Source organism: Oncorhynchus masou, chromosome 24 (genome assembly GCF_036934945.1).
Source record: "Oncorhynchus masou masou isolate Uvic2021 chromosome 24, UVic_Omas_1.1, whole genome shotgun sequence".
Classification (NCBI taxonomy): Eukaryota; Metazoa; Chordata; class Actinopteri; order Salmoniformes; family Salmonidae; genus Oncorhynchus; species Oncorhynchus masou.
The window spans coordinates 10,981,004-10,994,527 of NC_088235.1; the positions used below are offsets into that span (position 1 = coordinate 10,981,004).

Here is a 13,524-nt window from a genome sequence, read left to right on the forward strand (position 1 = left end):
CTCCCCTCCCCAGTCCCTCAGCCCCCTCCCTCCCCCAGTCCCTCAGCTCCCCTCCCTCCCCAGTCCCTTAGCAGTCCCTCAGCCCCCTCCCCTCCCCAGTCCCTCCCCCCTCAGTCCCTCAGCTCCCCTCCCTCCCCCAGTCCCTTAGCCCTCAGCCCCCTCCCTCCCCAGGTTCCTCCTTTCCTCTCCCCAGTCCCTCAGCCCCTCCTCCCTCCCCAGTCCCTTAGCCTCCTTTCCTCTCTCCCCAGTCCCTCCCCCCTTCCCAGTCCCTCCAGCCCCCTCCCTCCCTTCCCACCCTCACACACACCCTCCCTCCCCAGTCCCTCAGCCCCCTCCCTCCCCAGTCCCTCAGCTCCCCCATCCCTCCCTCCCCAGTCCCTTAGCCTCCTTTCCTCTCTCCCCAGTCCCTCAGCCCCTCCCTCCCCAGTCCCTCAGCCCCCTCCCTCCCTTCCCAGTCCCTCAGCACACCCTCCCTCCCCAGTCCCTCAGCCCCCTCCCTCCCCAGTCCCTTAGCCTCCTTTCCTCCCTCCCCAGTCCCTCAGCCCCCCTCCCTCCCCAGTCCCTCAGCCCCCCTCCTCCCCAGTCCCTCAGCTCCTCCCTCCCCAGTCCCTTAGCCTCCTTTCCTCCTCCCCAGTCCCTCCCCAGTCCCCCCTCCCTCCCTCAGCCCCCTCAGCTCCCCAGTCCCTCCCTCCCCAGTCCCTTAGCCTCCTTTCCTCACTCCCCTGTCCTCAGCCGCCCCTCACTCTCAACCCAGTCCTCAGCCCCCCTCCATCTCCCCCTGTCCCTCAGCCACCCTCCCTCTCCCCCTGTCCCTCAGCCCCCCCTCCCTCTCTCCCCTGTCCCTCAGCCACCCCTCCCTCTCCCCCTGTCCCTCAGCCCCCTCCCCTCTCCCTGTTCCTCAGCCCCCCCCCTCTCTCTCTCTGCCCTGTCCCTGCTTCTGTCTCCTCCGGTTGTGTTTTATCTCCGTGTCAGGGCCCTGGTCCCCCTCCCCCCCCAGTCCCTCAGCCCCCTCCCTCCCGTGTCAGGCCCCTTCCCCCTCCCCCAAGGCCCCTAGTGATTGATCATCATTTGGAGGAGAGCTACACGGCCCACACAGAGCCCCTGCAGGTGGGTCTGAATGGACCTACTGCTGGGCCATTGTGACCTCTCCCCCTGGACCACAGCTCCACTACAGAGAGAAGACCGTAGGACAATAGAGGACTGATAACCAACATCTCATCAACGAGTTAGTTCACTGTTTATCTTTCAGTCACAGTAATAAAGGTGCCGAGAAATGGAAAATTAATTAACTATGTTCGTGTCTGTCTTGTCAAACTGGTAGGAATATCTAGTCTCAACACCATCAGGGTGTTATTCCACCCAGTAGGTATATCTAGTCTCAACACCATCAGGGTGTTATTCCACCCGATAGGAATATCTAGTCTCAACACCATCAGGGTGTTATTCCACCCAGTAGGAATATCTAGTCTCAACACCATCAGGGTGTTATTCCACCCAGTAGGAATATCTAGTCTCAACACCATCCAGGTGTGTTATTCCACCCAGTAGGAATATCTAGTCTCAACACCATCAGGGTGTTATTCCACCCTGTTATTCCACCCAGTAGGTATATCTAGTCTCAACATCATCAGGGTGTTATTCCACCCAGTAGGTATATCTAGTCTCAACACCATCAGGGTGTTATTCCACCCTGTTATTCCACCCAGTAGGAATATCTAGTCTCAACACCATCAGGGTGTTATTCCACCCAGTAGGAATATCTAGTCTCAACACCATCAGGGTGTTATTCCACCCAGTAGAATATCTAGTCTCAACACCATCAGGGTGTTATTCCACCCAGTAGGAATATCTAGTCTCAACACCATCAGGGTGTTATTCCACCCAGTAGGTATATCTAGTCTCAACACCATCAGGGTGTTATTCCACCCAGTAGGTATATCTAGTCTCAACATCATCAGGTGTTATTCCACCCTCTGTTATTCCACCCTGTTATTCCCCAGTAGGTATATCTAGTCTCAACATCATCAGGGTGTTATTCCACCCAGTAGGTATATCTAGTCTCAACATCATCAGGGTGTTATTCCACCCAGTAGTTATTCCACATCCAGTAGGTATATCTAGTCTCAACATCATCAGGGTGTTATTCCACCCTGTTATTCCACCCCAGTAGGTATATCTAGTCTCAACACCATCAGGTGTTATTCCACCCAGTAGGTATATCTAGTCTCAACGCCATCAGGGGTGTTATTCCACCCTGTTAGTAGGTATATATAGTCTCAACACCATCAGGGTGTTATTCCACCCAGTAGGTATATCTAGTCTCAACATCATCAGGGTGTTATTCCACCCAGTAGGTATATCTAGTCTCAACATCATCAGGGTGTTATTCCACCCAGTAGGTATATCTAGTCTCAACACCATCAGGGTGTTATTCCACCCAGTAGGTATATCTAGTCTCAACATCATCAGGGTGTTATTCCACCCAGTAGGTATATCTAGTCTCAGCACCATCAGGGTGTTATTTCACCCAGTAGGTATATCTAGTCTCAACACCATCAGGGTGTTATTCCACCCAGTAGGCATATCTAGTCTCAACACCATCAGGGTGTTATTCCACCCATGTTATTCCACCCAGTAGGTATATCTAGTCTCAACACCATCAGGGTGTTATTCCACCCAGTAGGTATCTCAGTCTCAACATCAGGGTGTTATTCCACCCAGTAGGTATATCTAGTCTCAACACCATCAGGGTGTTATTCCACCCAGTAAAGGTATATCTAGTCTCAACATCATCAGGGTGTTATTTCACCCAGTAGGTATATCTAGTCTCAACACCATCAGGGTGTTATTCCACCCCTGTTATTCCACCCAGTAGGTATATCTAGTCTCAACATCATCAGGGTGTTATTCACCCTGTTATTCCACCCAGTAGGTATATCTAGTCTCAACACCATCAGGGTGTTATTCCACCCAGTAGGTATATCTAGTCTCAACACCATCAGGGTGTTATTCCATCCAGTAGGTATATCTAGTCTCAACATCATCAGGGTGTTATTCCATCCAGTAGGAATATCTAGTCTCAACACCATCAGGGTGTTATTCCACCCTGTTATTCCACCCAGTAGGTATATCTAGTCTCAACACCATCAGGTTGTTATTCCACCCAGTAGGTATATCTAGTCTCAACACCATCAGGTGTTATTCCACCCAGTAGGTATATCTAGTCTCAACACCATCAGGGTGTAATTCCACCCAGTAGGTATATCTAGTCTTAAAACCATCTCAGGGTGTTATTCCACCCTGTTATTCCACCCAGTAGGTATATCTAGTCTCAACATCATCAGGGTGTTATTCCACCCTGTTATTCCACCCCAGTAGGTATATCTAGTCTCAACATCATCAGGGTGTTATTCCACCCAGTAGGTATATCTAGTCTCAACATCATCAGGGTGTTATTCCACCCTGTTATTCCACCCAGTAGGTATATCTAGTCTCAACACCATCAGGTGTTATTCCACCCAGTAGGTATATCTAGTCTCAACATCATCAGGGTGTTATTCCACCCACCATGTTATTCCACCCAGTAGGTATATCTAGTCTCAACACCATCAGGGTGTTATTCCACCCATTAGGTATATCTAGTCTCAACACCATCAGGGTGTTATTCCACCCAGTAGGTATATCTAGTCTCAACACCATCAGGGTGTAATTCCACCCAGTAGGTATATCTAGTCTCAACATCATCAGGGTGTTATTCCACCCAGTAGGTATATCTAGTCTCAACATCATCAGGGTGTTATTCCACCCAGTAGGTATATCTAGTCTCAACATCATCAGGGTGTTATTCCACCCTGTTATTCCACCCAGTAGGTATATCTAGTCTCAGCACCATCAGGGTGTTATTCCACCCAGTAGGTATATCTAGTCTCAACACCATCAGGGTGTTATTCCACCCAGTAGGTATATCTAGTCTCAACACCATCAGGGTGTTATTCCACCCAGTAGGTATATCTAGTCTCAACATCATCAGGGTGTTATTCCACCCTGTTATTCCACCAGTAGGTATATCTAGTCTCAACATCATCAGGGTGTTATTCCACCCAGTAGGTATATCTAGTCTCAACATCATCAGGGTGTTATTCCACCCATGTTATTCCACCCAGTAGGTATATCTAGTCTCAACATCATCAGGGAACAGTTATTCCACCCAGTAGTTATATCTAGTCTCAACATCAGGGTGTTATTCCACCCTGTTATTCCACCATTGGGGGGCAGCGAACAGTTTGAGGGCTTATATCTAAGTCTCAACATCATCAGGGTGTTATTCCACCCTGTTATTCCACCCAGTAGGTATATCTAGTCTCAACATCATCAGGGTGTTATTCCACCCTGTTATTCCACCCAGTAGGTATATCTAGTCTCAACATCATCAGGGTGTTATTCCACCCAGTAGGTATATCTAGTCTCAACATCATCAGGGTGTTATTCCACCCTGTTATTCCACCCAGTAGGAATATCTAGTCTCAACACCATCCAGGGTGTTATTCCACCCAGTAGGTATATCTAGTCTCAACACCATCAGGGTGTTATTCCACCCTGTTATTCCACCAGGTATATCTAGTCTCAACATCATCAGGGTGCTATTCCACCCAGTAGGTATATCTAGTCTCAACACCATCAGGGTGTTATTCCACCCAGTAGGTATATCTAGTCTCAACACCATCAGGCTGTTATTCCACCCAGTAGGTATATCTAGTCTCAACACCATCAGGGTGTTTTTCCACCCAGTAGGTATATCTAGTCTCAACATCATCAGGGTGTTATTCCACCCAGTAGGTATATCTAGTCTCAACACCATCAGGGTGTTATTCCACCCAGTAGGTATATCTAGTCTCAACACCATCAGGGTGTTATTCCACCCAGTAGGTATATCTAGTCTCAACACCATCAGGGTGTTATTCCACCCTGTTATTCCACCCAGTAGGTATATCTAGTCTCAACACCATCAGGGTGTTATTCCACCCAGTAGGAATATCTAGTCTCAACATCATCAGGGTGTTATTCCACCCAGTAGGTATATCTAGTCTCAACACCATCAGGGTGTTATTCCACCCAGTAGGTATATCTAGTCTCAACATCATCAGGGTGTTATTTCACCCAGTAGGTATATCTAGTCTCAACACCATCAGGGTGTTATTCCACCCTGTTATTCCACCCAGTAGGTATATCTAGTCTCAACATCATCCAGGGTGTTATTCCACCCTGTTATTCCACCCAGTAGGTATATCTAGTCTCAACACCATCAGGGTGTTATTCCACCCAGTAGGTATATCTAGTCTCAACACCATCAGGGTGTTATTCCATCCAGTAGGTATATCTAGTCTCAACATCATCAGGGTGTTATTCCATCCAGTAGGAATATCTAGTCTCAACACCATCAGGGTGTTATTCCACCCTGTTATTCCACCCAGTAGGTATATCTAGTCTCAACACCATCAGGTTGTTATTCCACCCAGTAGGTATATCTAGTCTCAACACCATCAGGGTGTTATTCCACCCAGTAGGTATATCTAGTCTCAACACCATCAGGGTGTAATTCCACCCAGTAGGTATATCTAGTCTTAAAACCATCAGGGTGTTATTCCACCCAGTAGGTATATCCAGTCACCAACACCATCAGGCTGTTATTCCACCCAGTAGGTATATCTAGTCTCAACATCATCAGGGTGTTATTCCACCCAGTAGGTATATCTAGTCTCAACATCATCAGGGTGTTATTCCACCCAGTAGGTATATCTAGTCTCAACACCATCAGGGTGTTATTCCACCCAGTAGGTATATCTAGTCTCAACATCATCAGGGTGTTATTCCACCCTGTTATTCCACCCAGTAGGTATATCTAGTCTCAACACCATCAGGATGTTATTCCACCCAGTAGGTATATCTAGTCTCAACATCATCAGGGTGTTATTCCACCCTGTTATTCCACCCAGTAGGTATATCTAGTCTCAACACCATCAGGGTGTTATTCCACCCAGTAGGTATATCTAGTCTTAAAACCATCAGGGTGTTATTCCACCCAGTAGGTATATCTAGTCTCAACACCATCAGGGTGTTATTCCACCCAGTAGGTATATCTAGTCTCAACACCATCAGGGTGTTATTCCACCCAGTAGGTATATCTAGTCTCAACACCATCAGGGTGTTATTCCACCCAGTGTTATTCCACATCCAGTAGGTATATCTAGTCTCAACATCATCAGGGTGTTATTCCACCCAGTAGGTATATCTAGTCTCAACATCATCAGGGTGTTATTCCACCCTCCACCCAGTAGGTATATCTAGTCTCAACATCATCAGGGTGTTATTCCACCCTGTTATTCCACCCAGTAGGTATATCTAGTCTCAACACCATCAGGCTGTTATTCCACCCAGTAGGAATATCTAGTCTCAACACCATCAGGGTGTTATTCCACCCAGTAGGTATATCTAGTCTCAACATCATCAGGGTGTTATTCCACCCAGTAGGTATATCTAGTCTCAACATCATCAGGGTGTTATTCCACCCCCAGTAGGTATATCTAGTCTCAACATCATCAGGGTGTTATTCCACCTGTTATTCCACCCAGTAGGTATATCTAGTCTCAACACCATCAGGGTGTTATTCCACCCAGTAGGTATATCTAGTCTCAACACCATCAGGGTGTAATTCCACCAGTAGGTATATCTAGTCTCAAAACCATCAGGGTGTTATTCCACCCAGTAGGTATATCTAGTCTCAACATCATCAGGGTGTTATTCCACCCAGTAGGTATATCTAGTCTCAACATCATCAGGGTGTTATTCCACCCTGTTATTCCACCAGTAGGTATATCTAGTCTCAACATCATCAGGGTGTTATTCCACCCGGTAGGTATATCTGGTCTCAACATCATCAGGGTGTTATTCCACTCAGTAGGTATATCTAGTCTCAACACCATCAGGGTGTTATTCCACCCTTGTTATTCCACCCAGTAGGTATATCTAGTCTCAACATCATCAGGGTGTTATTCCACCCTGTTATTCCACCCAGTAGGTATATCTAGTCTCAACACCATCAGGGTGTTATTCCACCCAGTAGGTATATCTAGTCTCAACACCATCAGGGTGTTATTCCATCCAGTAGGTATATCTAGTCTCAACATCATCAGGGTGTTATTCCATCCAGTAGGAATATCTAGTCTCAACACCATCAGGGTGTTATTCCACCCTGTTATTCCACCCAGTAGGTATATCTAGTCTCAACACCATCAGGTTGTTATTCCACCCTGTATCCTGTATATCTAGTCTCAAAACCATCAGGTGTTATTCCACCCAGTAGGTAGACATATATTACTTAGTCTCACACACCATCAGGGTGTAATTCCACCCAGTAGGTGGTATATCTAGTCTTAAAACCATCAGGGTGTTATTCCACCCAGTAGGTATATCCAGTCACCAACACCATCAATCTGTTATTCCACCCAGTAAGGTATATCTAGTCTCAACATCATCTGACTGGGTGTTATTCCACCCAGTAGGTATATCTAGTCTCAACATCATCAGGTGTTATTCCACCCAGTAGGTATATCTAGTCTCAACACCATCAGGGTGTTATTCCACCCAGTAGGTATATCTAGTCTCAACATCATCAGGGTGTTATTCCACCCCTGTTATTCCACCTGTCTGAGTCTAGGCCTGGTTGGATATCTAGTCTCAACACCATCAGGACTGTTATTCCACATCCTCAGTATGCCTGTATATCTAGTCTCAACATCATGTCTGACTGTCTGCTTGTTGCCTGGCTATTCATGTCACCCTCCTTGTTATTCCACCCAGTTGTTGCCTATATCTGACTGTCTCAACACCATCAGGGTGTTATTCCACCCAGTACTGTCTGTTGTTGCCTGGCTGGATATCTAGTCTTTGTTGCCTGGCTGGAATGTTTGACCATCCATGTAGGTGTTATTCCTGGCTGGACCCAGTAGGTATCTAGTCTCAACACCATCAGGGTGTTATTCCACCCAGTTGGGTTGGATGCATCTAGTCTCAACACCATCAGGTGTTATTCCACCTGCAGTAGGTATATCTAGTCTCAACATCATCAGGTGTTATTCCACCCTGTTATTCCACCTGGATGCAGTAGGTATATCTAGTCTCAACATCATCAGAATTGAGAGGGCATTGCATGGCAGAGTGTAATATCTCCTGGGTTTGCTTCATAAACTTGTTGCCTTAATGGTCTTGATAGACATCATTCATTACTTGACCACATCACACTAGATGATTGGATTCAGATGCTTTGACTGAGGGGGATATGTCTGACTGTGGCAGAGACTTTGGTTGCCTGGTTGGAAGGTCCCTGGCTGGATTTCTAGAAAGACTGTCTGTAGTAAATGAAAGTGATTAAAGTCAGTCATTAGTTACTGTCTTGGCCTGATGCACCTGTCGCCATGCAGAGACACGTCCTGGGAGACGGACAGAGTCTACGTTGATGCCTGCCAGGACTCCGTTGCTCAGGTGGGAGATTAAACACTTTGCCTGATTGGATGCCTGCTTTTGCCTGGCTAATGTTTTTCTACATAAATCTGTTTTTCCAAACCCATGTCGGCTCTGCTAATTAACTGCCTGTGTTTGTATATCTATGACACTTTGTGTTGCCTGGACGCTCTTGTGAGGTATATCTTGTTGCTTGGCTGGATGCCTGTCTGACTGTCTGCTTGTTGCCTGGCTGGAATGCCTGTCTGACTGTCTGCTTGTTGCCTGGCTGGATGCCTGTCTGACTGTCTGCTTGCTTGCCTGGCTGGATGCATGTCTGACTGTCTGCTTGTTGCCTGGCTGGATGCATGTCTGACTGTCTGCTTGTTGCCTGGTTGGATGCCTGCTTGTTGCCTGGCTGGATGCCTGTCTGACTGTCTACTTGTTGCCTGGTGGATGCATGCTTGTTGCCTGGCTGGATGCATGTCTGACTGTCTGCTTGTTGCCTGGTTGGATGCCTGCTTGTTGCCTGGCTGGATGCATGTCTGACTGTCTGCTTGTTGCCTGCCTGGCTGGATGCCTGTCTGACTGTCTGCTTGTTGCCTGGTTGGATGCCTGCTTGTTGCCTGGCTGGATGCATGTCTGACTGTCTGCTTGTTGCCTGGCTGGATGCCTGTCTGACTGTCTGCTTGTTGCCTGGCTGGATGCCTGTCTGACTGTCTGCTTGTTGCCTGGCTGGATGCATGCTTGTCTGCTACCTGGCTGGATGCATGTCTGACTGTCTGCTTGTTGCCTGGTTGGATGCCTGTCTGACTGTCTGCTTGTTGCCTGGCTTGGATGCATGCCTGTGTTGCCTGGCTGGATGCATGTCTGACTGTCTGCTTGTTGCCTGGCTGGATGCATGTCTGACTGCTCTACTTGTTGCCTGGCTGGATGCTTGTCTGACTGTCTACTTGTTGCCTGGTTGGATGCCTGTCTGACTGTCTACTTGTTGCCTGGTTGGATGCCTGCTTGTTGCCTGGCTGGATGCCTGTCTGACTGTCTACTTGTTGCCTGGTTGGATGCATGCTTGTTGCCTGGCTGGATGCATGTCTGACTGTCTGCTTGTTGCCTGGCTGGATGCATGTCTGACTGTCTGCTTGTTGCCTAGTTGGATGCCTTTTGCTGACTGTCTACTGTGTTGCCTGGTTGGATGCCTGCTTGTTGCCTGGATGGATGCATGTCTGACTGTCTGCTTGTTGCCTGGCTGGATGTACTGTCTGCTTGTTGCCTGGCTGGATGCATGTCTGACTGTCTGCTTGTTGCCTGGCTGGATGCATGTCTGACTGTCTGCTTGTTGCCTGGCTTGGATGTCTGCTTGTTGCCTGGCTGGATGCATGTCTGACTGTCTGCTTGTTGCCTGGCTGGATGCATATCTGACTGTCTGCTTGTTGCCTGGTTGGATGCCTGTCTGACTGTCTACTTGCTTGCCTGGCTGGATGCATGCTTGTTGCCTGGTTGGATGCCTGCTGGATGCATGTCTGACTGCCTGCTTGTTGTCTGTCTGACTGCCTGCTTGTTGCCTGGCTGGATGCATGTCTGACTGTCTGCTTGTTGCCTGGCTGGATGCATGTCTGACTGTCTGCTTGTTGCCTGGCTGGATGCATGTCTTGTTGCCCTGGATGGATGCATGTCTGACTGTCTACTTGTTGCCTGGTTGGATGCCTGCTTGTTGCCTGGCTGGATGCATGTCTGACTGTCTGCTTGTTGACTGGCTGGATGCATGTCTGACTGTCAGCTTGTTGCCTGGCTGGATGCATGTCTGACTGTCTACTTGTTGCCTGGCTGGATGCCTGCTTGTTGCCTGGCTGGATGCCTGTCTGACTGTCTACTTGTTGCCTGGTTGGATGCATGCTTGTTGCCTGGTTGGATGCATGCTTGTTGCCTGGCTGGATGCATGTCTGACTGTCTGCTTGTTGCCTGGTTGGATGCCTGCTTGTTGCCTGGTTGGATGCATGTCTGACTGTCTGCTTGTTGCCTGGCTGGATGCATGTCTGACTGTCTGCTTGTTGCATGGCTGGATGCCTGTCTGACTGTCTGCTTGTTGCCAGGCTGGATGCATGTCTGACTGTCTGCTTGTTGCCTGGCTGGATGCATGTCTGACTGTCTGCTTGTTGCCTGGTTGGATGCCTGCTTGTTGCCTGGCTGGATGCATGTCTGCTGTCTACTTGTTGTGTATGCCTGCACAAAACTTGGAGGAAATGCTCCATGGACATGTCTGCTCTGCATGTCTTTAGATAACCAATCGTCACCTCTGCTGTCATCATTAGGATCCTGGCTGGATGTATGTCTGACTGTATCTCCCTCTGGAACATCCACTAACGCTATGTACTGTACACTACCCTTGGAACCCTATGCATTAAACACAAAATTGCCTGGTTGAAGACGAGAGGTGCCCTGGATGCATGTCCCTGACAGGTTTTCCTCAACACGTCTACCCATCAGCTCAGCTCATGCATGTCAAATGTCTGCAAATCCACCTTAGTTTAAATGGTTGTTGCCTGGCGCTGGAATGTCTGACTGTCCCCTGGCTGGATGCATGTCTGACAGATGTACAGGAGAGCAGTTTGACTGTCTGGGGGCTGGATCATGTCTGACTGTCTGCTTGTTGCCTGGCTGGATGCCTAATGTCCTGTAAAGCCATGATGATGGCTAGACTGGGGCCTGGCAAATGTCTGACTGTCTGCTTGTTGCTTGGCTGGATGCATGGAGCTGGTTGTTGCTCTATGCATTTCTGAGTGAAGAGCTATCATGTCCTGACTCTGCCCTGTCGCTCCGCTGTTTTCGGACTGAGCCTGGGCCCCCACCTGTGGATCACGCTGCTAAGGGTTGCCTGGCTGGACAGAGGGAGTGGGGATGTGGGGCTTGTTCCTGGCTGACATGTCTGGCCTGCTTGTTGCCTGGTTGGATCATGTCTGACTGTCTGTGGCATAATAGCATGTCATTCCGTTTGGCTGGATGCATGTCTGATCTCTTTTGCCTGGATGCTGCACCTCCCCATTTGATTTGAATGAAACTCCTGGCTATACATGTCAGTCCTTGTAGTAGTTGGATGCCTGATTGTTGCCTGGCTGGATGCACCTTTTTGGACCTGGATGGACATATAGATGCTCAAAGTAAATGGTTGTTGCCTGGCTGGATGCATGTCCGGCTAAATTTGCCTGTGGGTCTAAAGGCTGGATATGTGTCTTTTCCTGGCTGTATTATATATCTGCTGGTTGAAATGACTGTCTAGTTGCCTGGTTGGATGCCTGCTGCTGGCTGGTCCTGTCTGACTGTCTACTTGTTGCAGCCCTGGCAACACTGATCACCTCAGACTATCTACATTTTTGTTGCCTGGCTGAGAAATGTTTTTTTTGCTTGCTAAATGTATGCTATTTGCTTGTTTGCCCTGGCTGGATTTGAATGTATGGAAATCTATTTCAGTAAGGTACAATATGAAAAGCTTTGTTTAACAATTTAAATGAGGAAGAGCAAAACAGCCTGTACCATGACACCAAGGTGTTGCCTGGCTGGATCATTAGTGATTTAAACACTGAGCCCAGTGACTCTGTACCAGACACAAGGTGTGGTATCATTAGTGATTTAAATGTACACTGCCTTGTTGCAGTGACTCTGTACCAGACATGCAAGGTGTGGCTATCATTACTGATTTAAAACACAGCCCAGTGACTCTGTACCAGACACAAGGTGTGCCTGGCTATGCATTAGTGATTAAAATGCACAGTCTGCTTGTTGCATGTGACTCTGCTTGTTGCCTGGCTGGACATGTCTGAGGTTGTGCCTGGCTATCATTACTGATTTGTTGCCTGGCTGGATGCATGTCTGAGTCCTTGTTGCCTGTGACCTGCTGTACCAGACACAACTGGTGTGGTATCATTAGTGATATAAAACACAGCTCCAGTGACTCTGTCTTTAGATAACCAGACACAAGGTGTGGTATCATTACTAACGCTAACTTTAAAACACAGCCCAGTGACTCTGTACCAGACACAAGGTGTGGTATCATTAGTGATTTAAAACACAGCCCAGTGACTAATGTCCTGTACCAGACACAAGGTGTGGTATCATTACTGATTTAAAACACAGCCCAGTGACTTGCACCAGACACACAGGTGTGATATCATTACTGATTTAAAACACAGCCCAGTGACTCTGTACCAGACACAAGGGACCTTTTAGACCTGAAGTATCATTACTGGATTTAAAACACAGCCCAGTGACTCTGTTCCAGACACAAGGTGTGGTATCATTAGTGATATAAAACACAGCCCAGCTCTGTACCAGACACATTTGAATGGAAATATTACAGTAAGGTATCATTAGTGATTTAAAACAGCCCAGTGACTCTGTACCAGACACAAGGTGTGATATCATTACTGATTTAAAACACAGCCCAGTGACTCTGTACCAGACACAAGGTGTGGTATCATTAGTGATATAAAACACAGCCCAGTGACTCTGTACCAGACACAAGGTGTGGTATCATTACTGATTTAAACACAGCCCAGTGACTCTGTACCAGACACAAGGTGTGGTATCATTAGTGATATAAAACACAGCCCAGTGACTCTGTACCAGACACAAGGTGTGGTATCATTAGTGATTTAAAACACAGCCCAGTGACTCTGTACCAGACACAAGGTGTGATATCATTACTGATTTAAAACACAGCCCAGTGACTCTGTACCAGACACAAGGTGTGGTATCATTAGTGATATAAAACACAGCCCAGTGACTCTGTACCAGACACAAGGTGTGGTATCATTAGTGATTTAAACACAGCCCAGTGACTCTGTACCAGACACAAGGTGTGGTATCATTACTGATTTAAAACACAGCCCAGTGACTCTGTACCAGACACAAGGTGTGGTATCATTAGTGATATAAAACACAGCCCAGTGACTCTGTACCAGACACAAGGTGTGGTATCATTACTGATTTAAAACACAGCCCAGTGACTCTGTACCAGACACAAGGTGTGGTATC

The 13,524-nt window shown here is 47.7% G+C and overlaps 1 protein-coding gene across 1 annotated transcript in view; it reads left to right on the forward strand.

Moving 5' to 3' along the window:
• LOC135513391 (adhesion G protein-coupled receptor B3-like) overlaps nucleotides 1–13,524 on the forward strand; it is a 143,934-nt gene that overhangs the window by 122,777 nt on the left and 7,633 nt on the right. Inside the window, exons 14-15 of the mRNA XM_064936315.1 lie at nucleotides 14–171; nucleotides 973–1,139. Coding sequence (XP_064792387.1) covers nucleotides 14–171; nucleotides 973–1,139 — 325 coding nt within the window. The remainder of the gene's footprint in view (nucleotides 1–13; nucleotides 172–972; nucleotides 1,140–13,524) is intronic.